Genomic DNA, 25,761 nt, shown 5'->3' on the forward strand with positions numbered 1-25,761 from the left:
ACTCAGCAGATCATTGTCTCAAAATTATGAATGGATGTTACAGAGAGATTTTTTTCCTGGACATAGTCCACCAGCGGGGCACACCACAGATAGAGCTATTTGCCTCCCCTCAGAACAAACAGCTACAGCTATTCTGCTCAAGGTCCTCCTCCCCACAAGCTTGGAGAGTGGATGTCTACTCAATTTCCTGGAAGGGGATGTTCCTGTATGAAGTCCCCCCTTCCCCTTAATGCAGAAGATCCTGCTGAAAATTCAGCAGGACAAGCCAGAAGTCTTGCTAGTGATCCCCTATTGACCAAGGCAGCACTGGTTCCCCCTTCTTTTGTCACTAGCCAAGGTCAATCACCAAAAGTTGCCTCACAAGGTGGACCTCATTACACAACATAAGGGATCTCTCATCCATCCACACTTGCAAACTCTCAGTATTACCCTCTGGGCGATAAACTTTTGATCCCTTTTAGACACCTTTACTCAGAGGACGTGCTGTCTGCATGCAGGAGGCCAGGAAACCTACTACTAGGAGATCCTATTTATCCAAATGGAAAAGGTTCTTTTCTTGGTTTCTTCAAATGCAGCTAGACCCCTTTCAGGCGGATATACCTCCAGTATTGTCCTATTTGTCTGAGCTCCTAAAATCTGAACTTTCATATTCTTCAGTGAAAGTCCATTTGTCAGTCATCTCAGCCTGTTTACCCCTCTGTCCACCTTTATTATCCAGATTAGAGGTGAAGCTCATTCTCAAGGGGGTCCTTCACGTCAGACCACTGAGAAAACCCATTCCTTCTCCTTGGGACTTGAATTTCATTCTGGAGAAACTACTACTCCTTTTGAACCAGCAGCTTCAGCCACATTAAAGATGTGCACCTGGAAAACTGTTCTGCTTGTAGCACTAACTTCATCCAGAAGAGTCTGAGTTAAAAGTACTCATGGCTAATCCACCTTACCTCATTTTTCATAAGGATAGAGTCTCTCTTCGTACTAACCCTTCCTTAACTAATCTATCCATTCACCCACCTTCTTTCCCTCACCACAGAATGACAGTGAGAGAAGCCTCCATTCCCTGGATGTTCACAAGCAACTTAGGTTCTGTCTGGATAAGACGAAAGACATCAGAAAGTCCAACCAGCTTTCTGTATCCTTTCACCCCAGGGCTGTGGGGAAAGCTGTATCCAAACAGACTATATCTTCATGGATCTGCAAAACTATGTCCTTTTGCTACACCATCCATGGAAGACAGTTACCCTACACTGTGAGAGCCCACTCTACTAGAGCTGTGGTCTCGTCAGGGGCTTTCTTTAAAAGCTTAGATAGAGCCACTATCCTAGAGGCAGCTACATGGTCCTCAGTCCACGCTTTCACTAAACACTACAAATTGGATTGCATCTCTAGAGCTAGGGCAGGAGTTGCTAAAAAAATCCTGCGTGGTTTCTTGGAGACTCCATCGTCCTCCACCCACCCACATCACTGGTTGAGCTTAGGTATTCTCCCATGTGAGAATATTGCAACATGAAAATAGGACATAGAGTAGTTGTGTAAAACCTTACCATAACCATAGATGTCCTTCTCTTCCATGTTTGCAGTATTCCTATCCCTCCCTCCTACCCCCTGTAGGACCTTTTCCCTCATCTGGATGGCATCTTTTCAGCTGACCTTAGACTATTGTCCGACTGGGCATTCAGTTCTGAGGTTTGTGCGTGCAAAAGTCACATTTATGGCCCACAGTTTATGGTCTCTGCGTGTGACGTCCCACGTACCTTACAGCAACTAGGCTAAGCTTTTGTATACGAACTGGACATTCAGGTCGCCTGAGGCAGAGGATGCCACATATGAGAATACTGCAACATGGAAGAGAAGAATATCTGTGATTATGGTAAGATTTTACACAACATTTCTTTTTTACTTTGCAGCTTGATTAAGTTATGCCAGGCGGCACTATATTCTGTTTCCTGACAGTAGCGAGTATATCAGATATCAAGTAAAGAACAGGCATTTATTTTTTAATAAGACAAATACTTGTAGGTTTATTTTTTATGCTTGAAATTAGATTTGACTTGACTTTAAAGTAAAACTTAACTTCTGTCGTAAAATATGTATATATTGTGCATCCTATGCCTGGTCCCTGATAGTTAAAAGCAAACAGCAACCAAAAATTATCAAGAGAAATAATTAGATTTTTTTTTGGGGGGGGGGGCATGCTAAAACTGGCTCTCTGCAGAGATTAGTGCAGGTTACGTATGACCATTTATACTGTATTTCAGGTGCTGACAGCCGGCTGGCTGTTCTAGTCCCGCCTCAGTCCCTTACGGCACAGCTTGCCGTGTTTTTTTTAGATTAAAAGAATTGTACAACTTGATCTGATGAAGTCTCACTCCATTGGATTCAAACTTTTGAAATAAGCTGCTAATACACTGCCTGCCATCAGGCCAACGCAGTACTTTTGACGTATCTTTTTGAAACCATGCTCATTAACTTCAGCATTGTAATTATGCATTATTAACATTGTTTGATTTTTGCTTGAGCATTGTAGCCCCTTATTTAATTAAATAAATGTCCATATCAGCAGCAGAAGTTAAGGGATCAAACTGGAGTCTTTCTCATGTTCTGAAGCACCGTGTTCTAATACACAGCTGCTTTTCATGCCTTTTAAGCTTTTTCCTATATTTACAATGTACACACACAGTGTGTGTGTGTGTGTGTGTGTGTGTGTGTGTGTGTGTGTGTGTGTCTGTGTGTCTGTGTGTGTGTGTAGATCTGTATATGCACATACACACACACACACACATGTATGTGTGTGTGATATATATATATATATATATATATATATATATATATATGTATGTGTATATATATGTGTGTGTGTGTGTGTGTTTCTGTATATATGTATGTATCTGTGTGTGTGTGTGTGTGTGTGTGTATATATATATATATATATATGTATATATATATATATATATATATATATATATATATATATATATATCTGGGTCCCATTTAGATGATCGAAGTCTTAGAACTTTGAATTTTCATATGGGCGACACCATATGATTGAAGTTTTAAGACTTCGAACATCAAAAAAAAAAAAATGAAACAAAAAGAATCATGGACATTTCCGCGGGGAGAGAGAAGGCCCCCTGCACCTCCCCGCTACTTAAATATACCAAACTCTGAGATTGCACTTCAGCAAGGAAAAGGGAAAATTTCCCATTCTGCACTGTATGGAGATCTGCGTTTAGAACGTTCATAGTCGTAAAACTTCAATCATATGGTGTCGGCCATATGAAATTTGAAGTTATAATGTAGTTACCTGACAATTACTTGAAGGTGTACTTAGTCGATTCTGGAGTCATTGGCGAGTTTCTTCTTTTCGATCTTGAATTTGGAGAATGCATGTAATGTGTGGTGTTTGCTGGCTTTCTGCGTGTGCATGTTTGTGTGTGAATGTGTGTGTTTTTGTGTGAGACACCTGGTATGCATATTAGTGTTAATGGGTTACTGTATGTTAATGCTTTTGGTGTGATGTCAACACTGAGTGGAGTTCAGTATACTTTTTCCTTCTCACTGATGTCCAGTTTAGGAGCTGGTTTATATATTTGTATGTGTGTGTTCATATAAAATGTAAAATTATTTGTGGGGGCGAGGTGGGGAAGCAGCGTTTTTTGCTGCATTCTTAGTTTCTTTTTGAAAGGCAGTACACTTAGTGGTATTTTGTTTTGACTGTTTGTGATTGAGAATGGTTTGCAGATATGTATGGTTCCCATTCAGTTTGTTGAGCCTCTGTTTGTCTAATCCCAATGTATCGCAAAAAAATGCAGTGAGACCCAATTCAGTGAATTAGTTAAATTGCTTCCTAGTGCAGGGAAAATTTGCCTTCATGTAGGACCTGTGGTGGTACTTGGAAGGGGGATTCATGGGGTTAGGATTAATGAGTTTGGGAACATATTAATTGGGTTGTAAACACATTGATAAAAATGTATATCTGTTTCAGTCTAAACCACAAGATCAAAGGAACAAATGTAATAGTCCGATTGCCCTTCTTTCAGCTCGAAAGTACTACAGCTGCTCCTAAGCCAGGAAAGATCCATATTGGTCAGGCAGTGAGTACACCTCCAATTGTATGTTGTATGATCAAATGTTAGTGCCCACTGTCTATAATGGCCTGGCATCTTCTGCAGGATTAGTTCTGCTTTATTTTGCCTTGAGTGCTGGGATAATATTCATCTCTACTGCAGCCCTGATAAGGATAAAGAAACGTTCCGCTATGGCTATTTTTCACCTGTTTGGGTGATCATCAGAATTGGCTATAAGTTTTTGTGAGCAATCTGTGGATGTAAACAAATTAAAGATAATCATAGTACCAGCTTGGTGGGGGTTGGAGAAAGTGTATAGTATCTGAGAGCTATGAGTTAAAATACATTGTTTTTCTTTTATAATACCCTAATGACAGTGGTGTACACAGAATGTGACTGTCTTTCTTGGGGTAAGGGTGGGAACGTATGCTGCATGTGAAAGCACTGGGTTAATATGTGATCACAGTCAAATAAAATGATGTGGCTTGTTGGGGCAGTGTAAGTGTCATAGCAGCAGCAGATGGAAATGTGTTAGTGTGGTCATTATTGTTTTCATTGTCTTGTCAGTGAGTCATCAGAAGTGAACAGAACATGGCTGCCATTTTTGGGAACAGATGGTTTATGAAAAGAGCAGTTCTAAATTCAGTACTGAATGATTATTGATTTTGTTTTTTGAGGACATCTGTCAAAGAACACGATGACGATTCTAGCTCTGTATATGTGACATATCTCTCAGCTGTACTGATTTTTGTAGAATGTCCAGATTTTTTATTCATATTTTTGGTTTATTTTTCATAAAATTGTGTTTTTCTGGCAAACTAGTGGCAAATTGTTAAAGACTTGAAGTTAGAAAATAATGAGTTTCAGACTCCATACCCTTCAGAAAATTCATGCGAGTGCAAAACCTGTTAGTCAACTTTCTAAGTTTGTAAGAGCAATATTTAAAAAATGCCATATTTTTGGACCTTTGTCCCACTTTTATATATGGCTTTGGCCAGATTTCAGCTCTAAGAGGTTGAGAGGTATGATATGTGATGCCTTACAGTCCGAGGCGATGTATCTTGTCAGATAGGTCACATTCCACTGAGACACTAAGTGTGTGATTTGTACCAAAGTAGTTTATTGGAAGTTCCCCAAATTTATTTTTATTGTGAACTTGCTTAGAACTGACATGTGGCCTTGTCTGTATAGCTTACATGTTCACACTTCGGAGGGGTTTTGTTGTCATACTCTGTCTATGTCGTTTTATCACCTAGGAATATTTTTGACCATTGCTTGCAAGGCTGAGTAAAACTAATACCCAGAATATATGCCCACTAAGAAAGACCCCATTAGACCAGAAGTAAGTAAGTAAGTAAAATAAGTAAAGTATTTCATTAGCCAATATTACTAAGTATAGGAGAGGTCTAGACTCCATATATTGACAAATGTAAAGTGCGTTAGGAAAGTTGACACATGTTCACGTTAACATTTCCTGCTTCTTTGAGGCTTCTGCTGTTGGCCTGGCTCTGTGCCCATTTACCTATTGGGCTAGGTAACCATTTTTCTCAAGGCCAAAATATATGTCCATTCAAGTCCTCATTAGAATAGAAGTAAGAAATATTTTGTGTTTCACCAGCCAAGGTGACATTTATTTTACACCGTCTAGAACAAAGCCTTCGTGCTACATACCAAAGATAGTCTATGCCAGATAAATTAGGATTGAGATGCGGTGAAATCCTTGGGGTCATTCAGAATGCCATTCTTGAATGTATTTTATATGTGGGTATCTTATTAGGATTCTTTGATTTTTATATTTATGCATTATTACTGTTAACTACCTTTGGTGATCGGACACGTGACCACTTAAGTAGAGCTAGTAAATCCAGTGTTTCCGAAGGTTTTATTGTCACAGTCCGGCACTGGTTGTTTGCAGATTACATACACACGATATAATTTAACACAGAGTGTTCTGTTGGTATAGATCATTTTGCAGAGTTTGCATCGTGTGTCACCGATGTATTGGTTTGGGTGATGGGAGCATTCACATGTTTCCAATACCAGTGATCATATTACAAGTAGATGCTCTTGGCTTATTCCCATCGCCAGATTCCATTGGCTGTGTGTGTGTGTGTGTGTGTGTGTGTGTGTGTGTGTGTGTGTGTGTGGGGTGGGGTGGGGGTTGCAGTTAATTTGTAGGATCGTGCACTCTGTGCTAAATATTTCTACTTGAATTTATTATCCAACTTAAAAATGCTAATGTTGATACTATAATTGTCTTAATAAAAAAGATGATGATAAAAAAGAAATACACTCGTTGAGATAAATAAACTGCTGGAAATAAAAATGAAAATGTGTAACCGCAAACACCAGCGGAATAAAACAGTGCCAGGAGTTGTAAAAAAAACATTTATTTGCTCATAAAATTAAAAAGGTAAGCGCTTTCACATCTGCTTCATCAGACCTACAAAAAATTAATGAACTAGCATGCTTATATGCAAACATCAGTCAAAGTGAGGCAAACAGGTTGAACCAATCACTTGAAGCATTATATTAAACTAAGCATAAATATAGCATATTCATAATAAAAAAACAATTAAAGCAATAAAACAACCTGTATAGGAAGTAAAATCACTCAGACATTCCTAAAAAATGTGTCAATACACTTTCAGTACTGATCCAGCATTGATCTGTTTGAAGCAAGTACTATAAAAAGTAATATAAAATATACATATATATAAATAAAAAATTTATATAATGGCATTATATATATTTTAATGACAGTCGGCAGTTATCACTTTCTAAGGCGTTGTCCCTTTAGAACAGGACTTAATGGGACTTTTTCATTGAGACGACTGCTCTGGTCTGCTCTTAACCTAATCATCCAGTTGACCTCCCTCATTTCAGTAAGGTTTCTGATATCACTACCTTCGACACGGGGGTTAACCTATCAATCACCATGAACTTGAGTGTCTCGCACCAGGGTCATAACATGTTTGGACAAGGCATTGTTGGCAGAAGCACATCGGATACTGTATAAATGCTCCCTAATCCTGTCTTTCAGAGGTCTATCTGTCTTGCCTGCATAAAATGCTTGGCGGACCGTGCAGCTGGCAAGGTAGACCACATGTGGAGTCAGGTTGCATGCACCTTAAAATCAAATCTACATCCATTATCAGAATCAATAATCAGGAGTGTAGCAAAACTATTTCAAGATGTATAAAAAGAAATATGTCAATAAGATGAATATAATTTTTGGGGTAAGTGGTTACAAAAACGCAGTTTTATCGTAATGTAGTTGCATGAAGGCAAGACAATTACAATAGAATGTTTCTCTGAGGCGATTTGCTTAATAGATTGTAGAAGACAGTAGAAAGACTAGTCAAGGAAGATTAGAGAGAGCTAGTGAGAAGAGTGAGATAAGGGCCGAACATAGATTAAGGTGTGAGAAGTAGGGGATGTTTAAGGAGGGAGAGTGCAGTGACAGGACCAGTGACTTTTAAAGTGTTCTTTGGTGGCTGTCTTAAATTGTTATGGATGTGTAAGGGTCCTGATTTCTAGTGGGAGCCTATTCCAAGCAATAGTGGGGTGATAGCTGTACATGTTGCATCCAAATTTAGACTTGGGTTTGTAGATTTGTAGTGGGTCTTGTTTAGAGCTTCGGAGAGGTCTGGAGGGAGAAACATGGGAGATGAGAGGGGATAGTGCTGGGCAGTAGGAAGGCTGGTATAGGATAGCATGGATGATCTGGAGCTGAGAGAAAATAAGCTGGTGGGGTAATTCAAGCCAGTTTAAGTGTTTTAGAGAGAGAGAGACAGTGATGGGATTTGTAGGTTTGTTGAGTAACAAATCTAGCAACCTTGTTGTAGGTAGATTCAAGTTTGGTCAAAAGTGCTGAGTTAAGATTTGTGAGAATCTGATAATTGTACATTAGACAGGGTAGAAGGTAGGTAAGAGAGAGAGTAATCTTGGCTTCGGAGGTAAGGAATTTCTTGTTACGGGAAAGGAGCCCTAGTTTTTGATACAGTTATTAATTTGGTACAAGATGTGAATTAAATGATGTACCAGGCTCCAAGAACTCCTGTATTATTATCTGTACATGTGTTCTGTTGTAGGAGTGGGTTGATGTCTTCATGAGTCGTGGCCATGTATTTTACTGTCTCTCTTTCATATCCATCCATGCTGCTCTTCAGAAGCCCCCCACCCAAACGTATGTAATAGCAGCACAAGAGGATCATGAGCATGCTTGTGGAGCACCTCCCCTTCACCCACTTGTCATTGGCTTAGGTGTCTGAGTAGTTGTCTTAGCATTAGTTTCCTAGACCATTTTCCAACTTCATAATCTTCTACATAATGTACTCCCTGACACTGCATGTAAGAGCAGTTTGTTATGTAAGCTTCAGAAAATCAGTTGGGTTTTATGGTCAGTATTCAGAATGGATTTATTGGCTTCACCAGTGTGCCAGGTCTTCACTCTAATAACTAAACTGGCAGTATATTTTAAATATTTTCTCTTAATTTTTTTCTCCCTCCAGGTGGTTCTCTGACCTTCAGCTTGCCAGCTGGAAAATTATTTATTTCCATCACCTTGAAAGTTCAACTAACTCACCCTCCCAGTCAAGGACGTTCCTAAGGGAAGGGTACAGGCTAGCGTTTTAATTGTTTTCAGTTATATGAACTACAGAATTACTCCAGTGTAGCGTAATCCTCTGTGCTTCACCGACAGTTTTTTTTTGATGTCCTATTTTCTGCATTCCCACTTATGATGGGACAGTGCACACCAACTGCTGAAGCAGGAGGTTCAATACTGGCATTGTGTTTATTGCTTCCACATACTCTAGTTACATTGCAAAGCTGTGCTTGTCAGGACTGGAGTACTGTGCTGATGGTGGGCTCATTTTGCTCCTATTCTCCCGGCAGATGTCGTCTCTCATCAAGGTATTGTAGCAGCATTGATACTCGCAAGTTAGACCGTAGACATACACTGTGCATCAGCAGACATGTAAGCCTCCTAAAGAGGTCATTGTGCTTAGCCAAACATAGCTTGAGTACAGTGTTGCATGCTACAAGAGACCTGGCTAAGTTGACATTACACCGTTCATGACAGCTAGTAAGGGGACTGTAGGTTTGCACTTAGGTTAATAATGATGAGGCAACAAAAAGAACCTGTCCAAGTATATTTGAATATGAAACTAGCAGTCCTATCTTCACCCATCACTAAACTAGTATCTGTGTAGAGTTTCAGAAAAGCTGTATTATGCAAGCAGATGAAAATGTTTGCTTGCTAAATATGTGAAGTTTGCTGCTGGTGGATTCATTTTATGGCAGAAATTGTTGCATTGTGAGTAAAACAGTATGGAATTAATAGACATAAGTAGGTATCTGTCTACTATGAAAATAGTGTAGGCAAGCAGTGGTGATTTTAAGTTTAATTGCACAGATACAGTGCTAACTGAACAAACACTTGAAATTTGCTGTTCTGTAGCAACTGCAGTTCTGAACAGGAGGAAAAAAGTCATAAGTACTACATGTATCTTTTTTTTCCCTTTTACAGATATGGAAAGATTGTATCTACGAAGGCCATTTTAGACAAGGCAACAAACAAATGCAAAGGTATGTGGTGAAACACTTAAATTTTCTTGATTTTTTGTTCTTGTGAATTCTTGGAATATTTTAAGTTTCATCTAAATCTAATTTGCTACGCAGTTAGATATGCATAGGTACTGTTATAAAGATGTTTGTCTTAAAAAGTGAAATCCAGAAGAAGCAGTAACAGTAACTATATTTAGTAATTAAATGATAGCTTTTTATGTTTGTTTGAGTTGAAAGAAATATGAGTTAGAGGAAGTCTTTGGGGCCTTCTGTTACCGAAGGACGACTCCTGATACAGACGCTGGCAGTACTGATTCATTGAATGACTCCAGCATTGCAGGGCTGGCAGGGGAAGCTCAGAATGAACATCTTATCACAGTCGTAGATACTCAGAGGAGGCTTAACAGATATCTTAACATCTGTATGCCAAGGCACTCTTAACTTTACTGCAGCCATTCCTTTAACGTGGTCACCAGAGCAATAGCAAACTAAATTGCTCCCTCCATTGGAGAGGCAAAACGAGAGAAAAAAAACCCTCCTTTCTAAAGTTATAGAGCAAACAAACAAAAAATACTTCATTTTCTTTTGTCTTTCACCTTCTGATGTCTTGCATTTACTCTTAACATTACAACATTCATTCATTCATTTAAACAGCTGCAGAACTGTGCCTGTTAAAATGACGGAATAGAATGTCGAATTGCATTCCTCACTGAATGTCAGCTGTACAATGCAGATATTCCACTGCCGCATTGCAGGTCGGATTGTGCCTCCGAAAAGCTTGCCCTTTAGGCAGCCACCCTTCGTCCTGCAGTAGTTGCTGTTCTGCCGATCTCTCGCTTTGATGTTAGGGGCGAGTTTGCTTTGAAAGGAGGTGTATCCCAACCTGGGTAGTTTATACAGGATGGTGCGATAGTGGAGGAATGAGCCTGTGTATCATAAGAGTAATGGTTACCCCAGTCGTATCCAAAGGCTGTGATTTTTCATTTGCTCACAAATGCATAAATCTGAGCATCTGTTTTCTTGGATACTTTTACTTATTAGGAGTACAGGGCTTTACTTCTGCATCTGTAAAACAGGTTTCATTCGGGGGTTCAGCTGAATCCAGTCTGATGCTGGGAATGGTACAACATGCATTCATATTCAGCACCTGTTTTTTGTCATGTTTGCTAGTGAACAAATGAAAGAGTTAAGCTTTTTTAGGAGATGTAAATAAGCGACCTGGTTGCTACACCTTTCTAGCCATCTAAATTGTAATGACACCCAAATTCATTGTTGTGCCAGACACAGTACAGTAGGGATAGTTATTTCCCCTTTAACCTTCTCATAAAGGGAGAGTAGTCCAGTGGGCATTTAGTGATGTGGCCCCTGGGAGAATTGTACCTTGAAAACTGTTGTACATGCTGTAGTGTCTATGCGTCAGTGTTATGTCAGTGCTTATTACCAAAGTACTGAGACAGAAATCAGATTTAAGTGATGTAAGTGGTTATTACCCGAGTAATGAGACATAAATCAGAGTGAAGTGATGTAAGTGCTTATTACCCGAGTACTGAGACAGAAGTCAAAGTGAAGTGATGTAAGTGCTTATTACCCGAGTACTGAGACAGAAGTCAAAGTGAAGTGATGTAAGTGCTTATTACTCAAGTACTGAGACAGAAATCAGAGTGAAGTGATGTAAGTGCTTATTACCCGAGTAATGAGACAAAAATCGAGTGAAGTGATGTAAGTGCTTATTACCCGAGTACTGAGACAGAAATCAGAGTGAAGTGATGTTAAGTGCTTATTACCAAAGTCATCTTCTTCTTCTTTCGGCTTTTCCCGGTCAGGGGTCACCACAGCGGATCAGCTTAGCCGCTCATAATTGGCAGTGGAGTTTTACAGTGTCGAGTTGCCAGCCCGGCACCCAATCTTCCACAGAAGGCACACACATGCACGCATTCATGCCTAGGGCCAATTTAGAATGTCCAATCCACGTACAACATATCTTTGGGATGTGGGAGGAAACTGGAGCACCCGGAGGAAACCCACACGACCACAGGGAGGATATGCAGACTCTGCAAAGAAGGCACCCCAGCAATGCTAACCGCTGCACCACCGTGGCCATCCAAGTGCTTATTACCCGAGTACTGAGACAGAAATCAGAGTGAAGTGCAAGAGGTGTTAATTGTGTACAGACAAAGTATTACAGATAGTGTAAAATTATTAAAGCAAATGCACTATAAGTAGACATAACCATGTTTACAGTAAAAATGCATAAAAGTACAAGTACTTACATTCTGGGCAGTAGTGTAGCTTTCAGACTCCGTCATTAATGCCCTCCCCCAGCCCAAAAGAAAAAGAAAGAAAAAAATTCAATGGACAGTTGCAGAAAAACTTACCACTGTAAAAGATCTCCAGATCAACCCCCCTGCAGGTGCCACACAAAGCAAGGTGATACAAAGTTCACCTCTATTCATACAAGAGTCATCAACACTGTATAACTAGCCTCACAGCAAAACAGTAAAATGGATAATTTTAGGGAATGTTCAAAGGGTTAACTCACAAAAGCAAAGCTTTGTCATAGGCATCCAATGATCACCATCTTAGACTTGCTGATGACAGGGAAGGCCATTATTCAGGAGTTTCTTGTCAAGATGTATAACCTACCAAAAGCTATCTAGTACCAGAAAGGCCTCTTGTAAAATGACACAGGTACGTAAAAATGTAGGACAGTTGCACCATATTATGCATATTTGAATTGTTTGCTTCACGTTGCCTTTTTATAGGGGGCAGTCTTTCCTAGTAACTCTTAACTGAAGGATGGTATGGTGACATTAAAAGGAATACAGCCATTCCACTCATTGGTCATCATAAAAATGTTAGAATGCGAAGCTTTGTGTAGAATAGGTGGTTGTGTCTGTTAGTGAAGATAAGCTGCCATTTATTTATTGTATTTTAATGCAATTTATTTTTGTTTCTTTTATTTATTTATTTCATTTAACATTTGCTGACCATGTAAGTAGACTGACCAAGGGGGCCTTGTTCAGATACAACCTGACCCCATTGATATAAGTTGTTGTTTGCAATAATTAGGAAACAGATAAAAGTATGAAGTATTTATGCAAATCCAAATTTACACAAATACCTAAGTGCATGGATCATGTACAAAACTTTGAATGACAGAAATGTAATGATGGTTAGTGCTGAGACATTTCTTGTAGAGTGTGAATTAATTCACGTTGTGTTGTTGCTATGTAGTAAGTAGCAACCATTTTGAAATAAATGTGCAGAATCTTAAGGCTAATTTAGATTTTTACATAATAGGTTTATTTATTGATTTACATTTGATTACCAGCCCATTTTCAGCAGATACACTGGGAGAAAAGTACCGGAGTATTACAGAACATTTTAAGAATAATAATTTTACAGTCCTTAAAAGTAATACAAAAACAATAATTCTACCAAATTAAACGTTATATGAAAACCGTGATTAAGAATAGTTGTTCTTATGCAGTTTTATATGCACAGGTGGAATTTAAGATTGTCATCCAATATCATCCCTAATTATTTGCTATGAGAAGTGATTTCAGTGGTTGTGTTATTAAGAGAGGGGACTTTAAATTTTGTTTTTGTCATGGAAGAGGGGCTTCGGGAAAATAGTAGCAGTTTGTTTTTTGTTTTTAGGGTTGAGTATGAGTTGAGAGTTACAAAGCCGTATTTCAGTTGCTGTTAAAGCTTCCTGAGTAATTTTTTGCAGGTGTGCTACATTGTCAGATGTGCAAATGAGTGAGGAGTCATCTGCGTTCTGTATTATGGAGGCCTGTTGTGTGGCTGTGTGGAGGGTGTTGATGAGAATGCTAAAGAGGAGGGGACCAAGGATAGGGCCTTGTGGTACCCCAGTGGTGAATGGGAGGTATGGAGAGCGTGTGGAGTGCCATTTATATGACTGATGCCTATTGGACAGGTAACTTATGAACCATAAAATGGTGGCTGAGAGAGACCTAATGAGGATATTTGAAGTAGAAGTTGACTGTGACAAACTATGTTGAAAGCTTTAAACAAGTCTGGAAAAAAGGAGGAGACTAGGTTTGCCATTATCTCTAGCATCTGTGTAGGTTAGAAGTGCAGTGTTAGTACTGTGGGAAAGAGAGAAGCCATGTTGTGTAGGGGATAAGACATCCTGCAGGAGATAGTTTAGCAGTTGCTTTTGAATACATTTTTCAGATATATTGGAGAAGGGGGATAAGATTGCTGTAGGTCCAAATTTAGCGATGTCTGTTGAATTTCCTCCTTTGCGCAGAGGGATAATGTGTGACTTTTTCTAGGGAGAGGGAATGTGGGATTCCTGGACTGACCTGTTTGTAAGGACTGAGACTGCACAGGCAATGCTTTCAGCTGCTATTTCAAGGTACTCAGCTGAAGTAGAGCATGGGTTGAGTTTAAATATGTTTTATAAAGGATAATGGGCAAGGGTTTGAAGGTGAAAGTGGACGAGGTGATATGTGTCTACATGGCAGGGCTAGGATTAGATGTTTGGGAATACTTGGTTATAGATGCTATACTATCTGTGAAATAAGAGTTGAATTGTATTGAGGTTTCGAGTGATGAGTTATTAGGAGAAGGGTTAGGGTTGAATTTTTGGCTGGGAGGCAAGATTTCTTTAATGGCGGCATTTATGAGTGGTATGGAGTGAGCGTTGCATAGCAGCTTAAGGATAGTCTATTTTTTACATACAAGGTTATAAGGACTAATGGTTGAGAATAGTAGAAGAAAAAATAAAGCAGTAGTAAAAGGGTCTATTTTATGTTGTCGACAGCTCACAATGTCAACTCTGAAATGTTCAACACCCAAATGTTGAACTACTAAAATAGTGAACGGCCATATAACCGTTTGTTGGCTGTTCTCTGACATCTGCCCTTTCCCTGAGTGTAGTGCGGTCTCGGAGTTAAAATATTTAGTTAGGGGGGTGTGGGGGGCACAGCCCCCACTTAAATATAGTTGTTTATGTGTGCCGTTGTTGTTTGGCCAACCAATTTCTTTCCATTGGAAAGAAATCGGTTATATGGCCATTCACTATTTTAGTAGTTCGACATTTTGATGTTGAGCATTTCAGAGTCGACATTGTGAGCTGTCGACAATATAATATAGACCTGTAGTAAAAAGGGAGAGAGAAAGGTAGTATAGGACAAAAGAAACAAAAAACATCGATAGTGGAGGATGCTATATAGAATATGGTGACTGAATGGTGTCCAGTGTAAAATGTGATAATACAGAAACAAAGTACAAGGTAGGGAGGAAATGGATAGTAGGAGTGCTGCATCTTGTTATTAGGATAGGGAGTGGGTGAGGTAGATGAGGCATATCTAAAATAACGTGTGAGTTTTCATCACATTACTAGATCCACAGAAACAAATTTATAGTTATAGTTTTATAGCATTTGCTGTCATGTCTCTGATCTTGGGTGTCCAGCTATTAATGTGGGGTTAAGTGCATTCCTATTGTTTAGAAAGTGATGAATTCGGGGGGAAACGAGTTCATGTAATTGTATTCTTGATATTTACTGTTAGAGAACCAAAGTGGTTAAAGCAGTTAGTTTCTTTGCTGAATTCAGAAAAACTAATTCGGAAAAACTTTGGCAGTTTAAAAGTGGTTTATTTTCATAGAAAAAAAAAATGTTATGCAGAAAAGATTACTTTAAAAGCATTTGAGGAGTTTCGGTTATCACAGAAGGTTTTGCAAGAGAGAGATACATGCTGTCTGTTACTGGCTCCTGGAGCAAGAGATACAGTTACTGCGAATCTTTATGCAGAGCAGTGAAGCTGGATTGAATGAAAACCGCATTTGAACAATTAAATACTTTCTGCAGGTGGCAAAATTTTAAGGTAAGCGCAGCAGATATTTGAGGGTTGAGGGTATTTCAGAGAAAAGTAAAATGCACTTTGGTTCAAAGTCAAGTTTCTTAGTAGTCTTTGACAGTTTTGTTAGACTATAGATGTGTTTGAGTTAGTTTTCACATTGCTTGCAGTAGATAATGGCTGGCAAACAGAAAGAGAGAATATGTCTGTACTACTAGTTTGTATTGTAAGTGTCCATAAGTTTCTTCCTAGACACTAATAATCCCTACAGCATTATTTTATGTCAAGGTTCCATTGATATCGGTCAGATAACAGAGCTATTCTACTATCATTTGAAGCGATAACAGAATGACTGGGCTGTTATGCTGAAGAGAGGACCTGGCGGAGATCTGTAATGTCTGTCTGACTTTGTGCATAGCCTGCTTATGGAAACATGTGCAGTATATGTTTGAGTTAATCCACAATGCAGGTGAAAAAAAAATCAGTGTCAGATTAAAGTTGGCTTAAACGTAGTGGTGAGCGAGGTGTTGCTGCAGCACTATACTGGAGGATAAATGACAGAAGTGGAAACTCCTGGATGGTTTATGAAAAAGTCATGAGTTTTGTATTCTCTGTCTTTGACCCTAAACCGTGTCCCTGCTCCATGTTTAGATTTGCTGCCCTAAGGAAAACTCCCAGTCATAAAGCTTTTTTTCTGCTGAGAGTTTTACTTGGCATCCCATATAATGTTAGTCCTTTGTAGATTCTATCTTAACTTTCACTTTTTCCCAAAACCCATATATGTGAGACAGCCATGGGTATGTCACAGTTTCCTGTTGAATTGTTGGGATTTGTAAGTCCAGACAAGCTTTAAAAAAAGACAGAAAATACAGAAGCATGAATATCAAACAGTGATCTTCTGCTTAAAACTTGCTTTTTTGCTGAAGGAAAAGCACTTTTCCACCCCACTACACTACTCAAACTTATGCCAACTCTGAGATTGCCATATGTTGAAGAAAACGAAGTATTCTGATGGGTGGCAGTCTCAGACCAAGTATATCTAAGTCTGGATTTTTGGCCATTCAGTCTCCACTTTATAGACTCGACACTCCCAAGTCCTTATATTTCAAACAGTTACCTTATTTCGTGGATGTTATACATTAGCGGTGCATGACACTGGTTATAGATAGTAGTACAGTACACCTGTGCACCTGCGGTAATATAAGAACTCAAAGAACGCCAGTGCTTTTGTTCATTATGTATATGTTCATGCTGCAGTGTTGGCCTTGTGCCTCCTACATTGTAGATATGAATGATTTGCATTTGTGTTAAAGTTATTTTATAGAGTGTTATTGTCTTGAGCCTGTGCTTTCATGTATCTTTCATTTGTTATGATATATAATTACTCCTGGAGTTTCTGGCTGGAAAGACCCTTGGCTACCTCACTGACCAAATGTGCAAAATAATGACGTGGGTCATTTATGAGAGCATAATGATGGAAACAGGAGGGTGACGGCAGATTAAAGTCCGTTCAGCGATACAGTGAACTACGAGACGAGCTTGTGAGGAATGCGTGGATTGTACAGCAAGACTGGGGGTACTTATGAAGGGTGTGATCGTACCGCAGTGAAATCAAAGGGCAGGGTGACAGTCTAGCAAGTGAAAGACACAAGGCTTAGCCTAAAAGCAGAGACAGAGAATCCAGAAACTGAGTGGAGTAGCTGTGATGGACTGTTGTGCGAATATGCTTTTGAAAAATGAATAGTTGAAGGTAATTCCTCAAGAGGAATGAACAGTCGTTTTTATTTACAATGGAGCCGAGTTAGCACATACTGGTTTCTCCAAGAGGTACAACACAGAGTTAGCGGGCTTTGCTGTTCTTTTTGTGGAAAGATTAGATCCCTACATGAGTGCAGTATTATGACCGTGCTAAGAAGCAGGAACGTGTTGGATGCCTTGTCTTTAGTAAAGAAGAAGGGAAATTGTATTTTGGTAAAAGAAATGTAGAGTGCCCTGGGCAGAGAGAGCAGAATTAGTGTGTGCTTTTGTGATGCAGTGTGAATGACATATGAGTGAAGAGTCGTCCCATTGAGATGGAAAATGGCTGGTGTTTGTCAGATAAATATTATGAGTGGAATTACATGAATGTGGAGTCATTGTTAGATACAAGGGAACAATTTTCTGTGAATTCATCCAGGTATAAATAGAGAGAAATACTGACTGTGTGTGTGTGTGTGTGTGTGTGTGTGTGTGTGTGTGTGTGTGTGTGTGTGTGTGTGTGTGTGTGTGTGTGTGTGTGTGTGTGTGTGTGTCTGTTTGTGTCTGTCTGTGTGTTTGTCTGTGTGTGTGTGTGTGTGTGTGTGTGTGTGTGTGTGTGTGTGTGTGTCGCTGTGTGTGTGTGTGTGTAAGTTGAACAGTAGGCGTGGAAGAGTCCTGTCCTTGAGTGACCAATGTTGTGAGGACTGGTGTTTAATGCAGTAGTAAAAAGGAGGTCTGAGTCAGGAGATCCATCATGCATTGAAAAGACCTACCATTTCAGTGTGTCAAATGTACAAAGAAAGTCAGGTTGTAGAATTTCAGTGCTTTGCTGAGAGGGCAGTGACATGAAGGTAGATTTGGTTTGTACATGATGCACCATGTGCCAGGGAGTCTGTGATGCGGGGCCTGGTAGTTGCTTGAAGATTAGCGTGAATCATAAATTTAAAACTAAGGTCTAGCAACAAGTACTAGGCAGAGTGCCTTTAAACTGTAAAGGTGACCCCATCAGTCATAAGGGGTTGTCAAAGAGCAGCAGAGCAGTAAAAGGTTGAGATGGCCGGTAGATTGAGCTAAGTTTACAGCATGTGGTAATTATGTCAGATATTACTGAATGTCTATGAAACGAGATGTGAGTGATTTTTCTTTTTTATTAATAGGTAAACAGTATTTCTATCAATGGTTTACGGACTAATGAAAATTCATTTGTTGACTGGGCAAACCCACTGGACACGTGTCCCTTTTCAAGCTAAACCAGGAGCACTTTTTGGCTAAGTGAGTTGCTTAGAGTCGCATATTAAGCAGATGGAGCTGGAAGGAATCAAACCTTGTACCTTTTATATCATGGGACAGCTTGTAAACAGCTCAAAGCCTCGATCATTTACACTTACTGCCAGTTTTTTTATTCATGGTTAACAGGTTATTCAAGATGGCGGCATTGTATACAGCAGAAAAGGCATGCTGCTTAGCTGGAAGGAGAAAGGAGCATGGAGCACTTGCTAGGGGTGTTGAGCACAGTACTAGCTCTAAGATTGGATTACTCTGAATTTTTGTCTCTCCCATACTTGCAGTAAAGTTAACAGCAGTAGTGGGCTACAGCTGTCTCAGGTCTGAAGACACAAAATGAAGCTTATTTAAAACTCATGCTTGTGTATTTCCTCATTCGAATGAGCTTTCTCAAAACTTGCTTCAGCACTCTAGAACCTTACTCCTGATATCCACTTGACCCTACTCAGTTTGGATCTGTCAAAGGGAGATCATGCCTGTTAAACCTGGTGGACTTTTTCGAGACAGTCACTATGGCCCTGGACAAGGGGAAATCTGTGCATACAGCGTATCTGGACTTAGCCAAGGCATTTGACACTATCCCCCACTCAGGCATCATTGACAAACTCATCCAACTAGGCATCAACCCTTATGTCATTAGATGGGTCGCTAACTGGCTCCCTGATAGAACTCGTATAGTTAAAATACGGGAATCCACCTCCAATAGCAGACCTATGGTGTTCCACAGGGATCAGTCATGGGACTTCTACTGTTTGGAATCTGTTTCGCTGAAGAAAAAGCAAAAAACTAAAGGTATGTGACTGACAAAGTTGCTGATGACTGCAAACTGGGAGCGATCATAGAATCTTCAAAGGATGTCCACATCCTACAAGAGGGTCTTACCTAAACAAATGAATGGTGCCAAAGTCATGGCCTTAAACTCAATGCAAAACGATGTATTATTATTCCTTTCGGTAAAAGTGATATTCTGCTAACTACCACATTAATAGCAACACCTTAAGTATGCACTCAGTGGTGAGAGACCTGAACACACAGATTGACAGCAACCTTACCTTTGACCACCATGTCTCCACAGTGGTAAGAAGGACATTCTATATTACTCATATCATAAGTAAGGGAATTGTGGTGAGAATGCAAGGAGTAGAGGTGGTGAAGGTGGATGAGTTTAAATATTTGGGATCAATAGTTCAGAGTAATGGTGAGTGTGGAAGAGAGGTGAAGAAGAGAGTACAGGCAGGATGGGGTGGGTGGAGAAGAGTGTCAGGAATGATTTGTGACAGACGAGTACCAGTAAGAGTGAAAGGGAAGGTCTACAAGAGGGTAGTGAGACCAGCTATGTTACATGGGTTGGAGACAGTGGCATTGACAAAAAGGCAGGAGTTAGAGCTGGATTTGGCAGAGTTAAAGATGTTAAGATTTGCACTGGGTGTGATGAGGGTGGACAAGATTAGGAATAAGTATATTAGAGTGTCAGCCCAGGTTGGAAGGTTTGGAGACAAAGCCGGAGAGGCAAGATTACGTTGGTTTGGACATGTGCTGAGGAGGGGTGCTGAATATATTGGGGAAAAAGATGTTAAGGATGAAACTACCAGGTAACAGGAAAAGAGGAAGGCCTAAGATAAGGTTTATGGATGTGGTGAGAGAGGACATGCAGGTGGTTGGTGTGACAGAGCAAGATGCAGAGGACAGGAAGAAATGGAAACAGATGATCCGCTCTGGCGACCCCTAACGGGAACAGCCAAAGAAGATGATGACTTAATTTTATGAGGGACAGGGCAAAAATGTAAGGCAAAATCAGAGATGTTGTGCAAAAGTCTGGAAATCTGAGTGTTAAGCCCTGTACTTGTGTTTGTGTATTATTCTGTCCCAGATTTTTGTGCTTCTCTGCATTTGGCCAAGTCTAACTTTTGTCCACTTTATGATTAAAACCTCTAATTAGTCCAGTTTAGTATTACCCTGTAATGTAGCTGTAAACATGTTAGACAGGATACACATTATTTAAAAAGAAGCTTTATTAAAATCTTACCATTTTATTGACCCTTTGCCAGTAAAACTAGATTTGACAAACATTTCACATTTAGCTGAATTTTATATAGGAAGGCTCTTACTTTTTCCCTCAACTTTTTGCCTGTGTTGCCAGCTGACCATCGGACCCCTGACTAGTCATCTCATTCATCCCCCTCCCTGGGCAAGACAGCTGGTAGGGGTGGCTCAAGCATTTTTTTTCCCCTCTCTCCACCCTTATCTTTGCATGCACCCAGTGAGGTGATAAGAGAGATGTGCAGTGGGTTGTTTGTGAAGGGCATCCCCTCATGTCCACAAGGGATATTTCATTCAAGTACCCCCCGCCCCCCACCAGTACGGGCAGTGATCCGCCTGGCCTTCACCAGAGTGATTGCACTGCCATATGTGCCTCCAAGTTCATGCAAACCCCTCCTGTCTTCTTACAGGGAGAAGCAAGCAGGGCATGCCCCTTCCCCACCTGGCTTGAACAGTGCTAGGTCCACTAATCAAACCCAGGTTGGCTGGGTTGCAGTTGGGGCCCCACCCTAGAGGACCTCATGAGCTAAATTTCAAAGACTTGATAAGTAATGTTATTCCAAGCATTGCAAGAACTGTCTCATGGTCACAGAAAAAACACCCTCCTTCTCATGAATGTAAATGTCTGTGAGAGGTGTAGGATTGTCCAGACGCTATATTCAGTCGTATCCCAGTCTGTTGCCATCTACACATACCGACGACACCCATCAAAGCCTGCCTTGTGTAACAAGAAACTGTAAGCTCAGGAAACCATAATGCTAGGCATGTATTATATAGACCACAAAATAACCACAGTACATTAAGCATGCCAAGTCACTGTACCATGGGCGTGGGGAAAGCCAGTAACAACACCAAGACCCAGGCTTAAAACTGAACTAAGCAGAGTAGAAAACCTGTAAGACAGACATTTGCAACATGGCAAACCTTAAGGAGCCAAGTGTGTGGACTCTAGGAGGTAGAGGTCCTCACACCACATTGCATGCAGGAAACTCATGAGCCGCATTTGAAGTACAGTTTCCAGTTACAGAGACATTGATTAATGAGGAGTATTAAGCTATTAGATGAAGTACAAACAAATGTGATTTGGCCTGCAGATCGAATGCATTAAAACTCCATATGACAGCATTATATGTGCATGTCTGTGTCTGTACAGGCATGTGTATTCTACAGTCATTTAATTTGCAAGTTTGCAACTTTTTTGTTGATAGGTACAATCTTTACAGATCCAGCAGTCTTTGTTAGAACAGGTTTTAGTGATGCTGTGTGTGTGTGTGTGTGTGTGTGTGTGTGTGTGTGTGTGTGTGTGTGTGTGTGTGTGTGTGTAAAACCAAAACAAAAGTTATACTTATCTTTTTTGCACTCTTTGCCCCCTACTGCCTGTTGATCATCATCCCCCTTACAGTTTGCCTATTGATCATCATCCCCTTTCCTTACAGTTTGCCTGTTATTCCCATCACCAGGGTGAGGGTTGACGAGAGGGACAGTTATGTAAGTAGCAATCAGGGATGATTTTAGGATTTTTACCTTAACTCTCCACAAACACACAATTAAGGAACAAAAGTGGAAAGTGCAGTGAGAAGCCAGTGCTGGTTGTCCCTCACTTTTGCAAGGGGCATTGCCAACAAGCGTCCACCCCCATTTTCTTCCCTAAAGCATTGGTTGTGGTTCCCCAGTTTTCAACCAAGAAATTGCACTTCCTTACATGCTTCCCGAGTGCCACAGTTTGTCCCTTCCCCCTGGGAAAGGTGAGCAGGCCATCCTCCTCCTCTAATGTCTCTGCCTGTCAAGCTTCACCAAATACTGGAGCCATCACTAATTGAACCCAGATCACCTGGGTTGCAGTTAGAACTCTTATCTCTCTGCCCCTCAAAGCGAGGCTATCAAATAATATGAATCTGTTACAGTAATGGAGAAATACTTTTTTGTACACACAGTGTATTTTGAAACGATAACTTACTTGTCATGCAACATTTTGCTCTGCTGGTTTTACTCTTCTGCCTTCCCAACTAGTAATTTATTTGGTCATGTGAATAGTGGTATACTGATACAGTTGGTAAAGAAGCGCACTAATTTCAGAGGAAGGATGCAAGCTGTCTGCGTCCTTTCTGTGATATTTTTGCAGGTACTTCTTTGTTTTTATTAAACGTTTTCCAGGGTGTTCGTTTTCAGATTTGGTGTACAAGATAAATTTTGCTGTGACAGGAGGTTCTGATGTTACTTTTGCTTATATTGCAGTATAGATGAAAGCTGTGCAGCCTGCAGAACAGTTTTTCTCTTTAGTTTCACTGAGGCTGGCGGGCTGCTTTTGTGTGATACATTTCTGAACTCTCAGACTTGAGGTCAGTAGCAGTGGTACTTGTACTGAATGTAACAGCACTAGCTGTACTGAATGTAACAGTACTCATTGTACTGAATGTAACAGTACTCACTGTACTGAATGTAACAGTACTCACTGTACTGAATGTAACAGTACTCACTGTACTGAATGTAACAGCACTAGCTGTACTGAATGTAACAGCACTAGCTGTACTGAATGTAACAGTACTCACTGTACTGAATGTAACGTACTCACTGCACTGAATGTAACAGCACTAGCTGTACTGAATGTAACAGTACTCACTGTACTGAATGTAACAGTACTCACTGTACTGAATGTAACAGCACTAGTTGTACTGAATGTAACAGTACTCACTGTACTGAATGTAACAGTACTCACTGTACTGAATGTAACACCCTACATTTTTGTAGATGGGCAGGAACTATTTATGTCTTCGTTTTCCTCAGTGTAAACTAAAATTGACACAGGAACCGCATATCTGCTGTAATTGATTAGTATAATGGAAAAAAATGCATCATTTCAGACTTACCTGTCTGTATTTTCCTTGCTTGCTGACTTTCAGGAGAGCATAAAAAACTACCCCTATAGCAAGAAGATATATGAATTGCCATGAGCCAGAGAAATGAATTTGCATTCTAATATGTTTGTAAGTTAAAGGCTACAGTCTGTCCAGAACTGTCTGTCCTACTACTTTCAGTTTATCATTTCCTGCTCGTAGTTAGGGTATTGTCGTATGTGCCCAGAAGCCTGACAGCCTGCAGTAACACTTGCATTATGAAACAGATTTTATTTGTTCATTCCCCACTTCCTGACTCATTAACTGGAGTGTATAGTAATATAAACGGTCTCTTCTCCATCACTGTTGAATGTTTCTGTTTTCTGTTATTATAGGACTTTGATATGATCTCTTATTATTGAATTAATGTTTGTTTACTGTTGTGGCTGCCTGCATTTTTCTCATGTCCTTCACAGGACATGCATCTAGATCCGGCTGCCTCTCCTCATGATCCCATTGTAAGCTGGGTTACTTTTCCACTGTTTCTGAACTGTTTCAGTTTTGTCTAGAACCTTTCACAGGGATCGTATATGTTCCGTTTCTGTCTGACTCAAGTAGCTGTCTGTTTCTGCTACCTCTGTACACCATTTGTTCATATGTGAACCATTAGAAGTAATGGCTCTCACATTCCTGTCTTTGTTGCACCCTGAAAGGTCATTCTCAGAATTCCTGTACCCTTTTGTTGCACTGCTTTTGGACTTATTTCCACTCAGCCTTTGTTAGTGGCTCTTCTCATAGTTAAAGTTTTGCTGCCTGTCCCACTGTTATGCATTAGTGATAAATGAATAGGTGAATGACTGACTTGGGCCCGTCCTCTGCATTTGCAAATATTGCTGTATGCAGATATGCCTGCCATGCTGTTATAAATTTTTCAACAGAATCTGCTTTGGAACACCATACAGGACTGAACTGTTCTCCGTTCCCACGGCCCCACTGGAAACCTGTATTCCCTCCTAAGTTTCCTGCTTGATTTTGCTGCTTTAGAACACTGATCTGGACTGAACTCTCTCCGGTCCCACTGGAAACCTGTAATTTGCCATGATTTTCCTGCTTTCCTGCTGTTTTCAAAGCCAGTTAACTGATTTCTGTCCTTATTTGAACATTTGTAGGCTCTGTTAAAATCAGGTGACTTTGTCTTTTCTGTAGTGCTTTGTGACTGTTGTTGAAGAAAAAGAAGATTGAATTAATTGCGTTTTGAGTTATCTAAATTAGTTTTCCACTCGGAGAAACCTCATTAAACGGTTAGGCAGGTTCTTAGATTTGCACAGTTGTTTCTTAGCTGCTTGGGCCTTATTTACCTCTAGATTGGCCACAATTATTTCCTTTTGTAGTTAACTCACCACTAAAATCAAGGTAAGTGACATGCAGTTTGTTGAAAAGCTCTTAAGAGAAAACTCAGCACCCGTCTGTTTTGATGCTGTTGTTGGTCCAGTGGTAGTGATGTCCTCATGGTATGTTGGAAGTCTTGGGTTCGAGTTCTATATGAGAGCTAATATTAACCTTTCACTTCTGTGATTATCCTGATAGTGCCTAAGTAGAGGATTTTGTGTGTGTGTTGTGTGTGTGTATATATCTATATATAATCTATATATCTATCTATATATATATATATATATATATATATAAAATGTTATATATATATATATATATATATATATATATACATGTATATATAATTTGACAATATCACCATGCTGGGGAGGATGGGAGTTACCTTACAGAAATTATACAGCTCTTAAGGGAAAACTCAGCACTTGTCTGCCCAGAGGCCATTGTTGGTCCAGTGGCACTAATGTCAGGATGGTATGTGGGAGTTCTTGGGTTCAAGTCCCAAACTACAGCCAATACTCTTTCAGTTCTATGATTCTAACAGTGCCTAAGATGAGGATTATCTCTGTATTTGTGTATGTGTAATTTGACCTTAATCACTATGCTGGGGGGGGGGGGGGTCTTGCGATTTTTCTAGCTGACATTATAAAACTCAACATCAGTCTGTCCAGAGGCTGTTTCTTTATTTTTTTATTGATATTGGTTTACTTGGAAAGTCCGACTGTGTCACAAGAATCCAGTTTCAGCAGTGGTCCAGCCTGTTGTTACCATCCTAACATCACTGCCGCTGAAGTATATACGAGATCTTGGGTTCAAGTTCCTAATAAGAGCTAAAATTATCCTTTCATTTCTATGATTCCTGCTTAGCAGATTTTTCTAAAACAAACACAGCAGTTGTCTGCAGTGTCCTACAGCAGCTGTCCACTGAAAGACTTGAATACATCCATCATGGAGTACCTTACTTTCATGTAGAGATCTTGCAATATGCAGATCTTAAGGCCTTGTTTG

At 40.0% G+C, this 25,761-nt stretch overlaps 1 protein-coding gene across 14 annotated transcripts in view; it reads left to right on the forward strand.

Annotated features, from left to right (window-relative positions):
• Window positions 1–25,761, forward strand: part of RBMS1 (RNA binding motif single stranded interacting protein 1) — a 1,922,565-nt gene that overhangs the window by 927,029 nt on the left and 969,775 nt on the right. For all 14 annotated transcript variants that reach the window (XM_044074729.1, XM_044074739.1, XM_044074730.1 and 11 more), the window contains one exon: window positions 9,601–9,659. In XM_044074729.1, coding sequence (XP_043930664.1) covers window positions 9,601–9,659 — 59 coding nt within the window. The remainder of the gene's footprint in view (window positions 1–9,600; window positions 9,660–25,761) is intronic.

Source organism: Protopterus annectens, chromosome 6.part0 (assembly GCF_019279795.1).
Source record: "Protopterus annectens isolate FY-2018-M chromosome 6.part0, PAN1.0, whole genome shotgun sequence".
Lineage (NCBI taxonomy): Eukaryota > Metazoa > Chordata > Ceratodontiformes > Protopteridae > Protopterus > Protopterus annectens.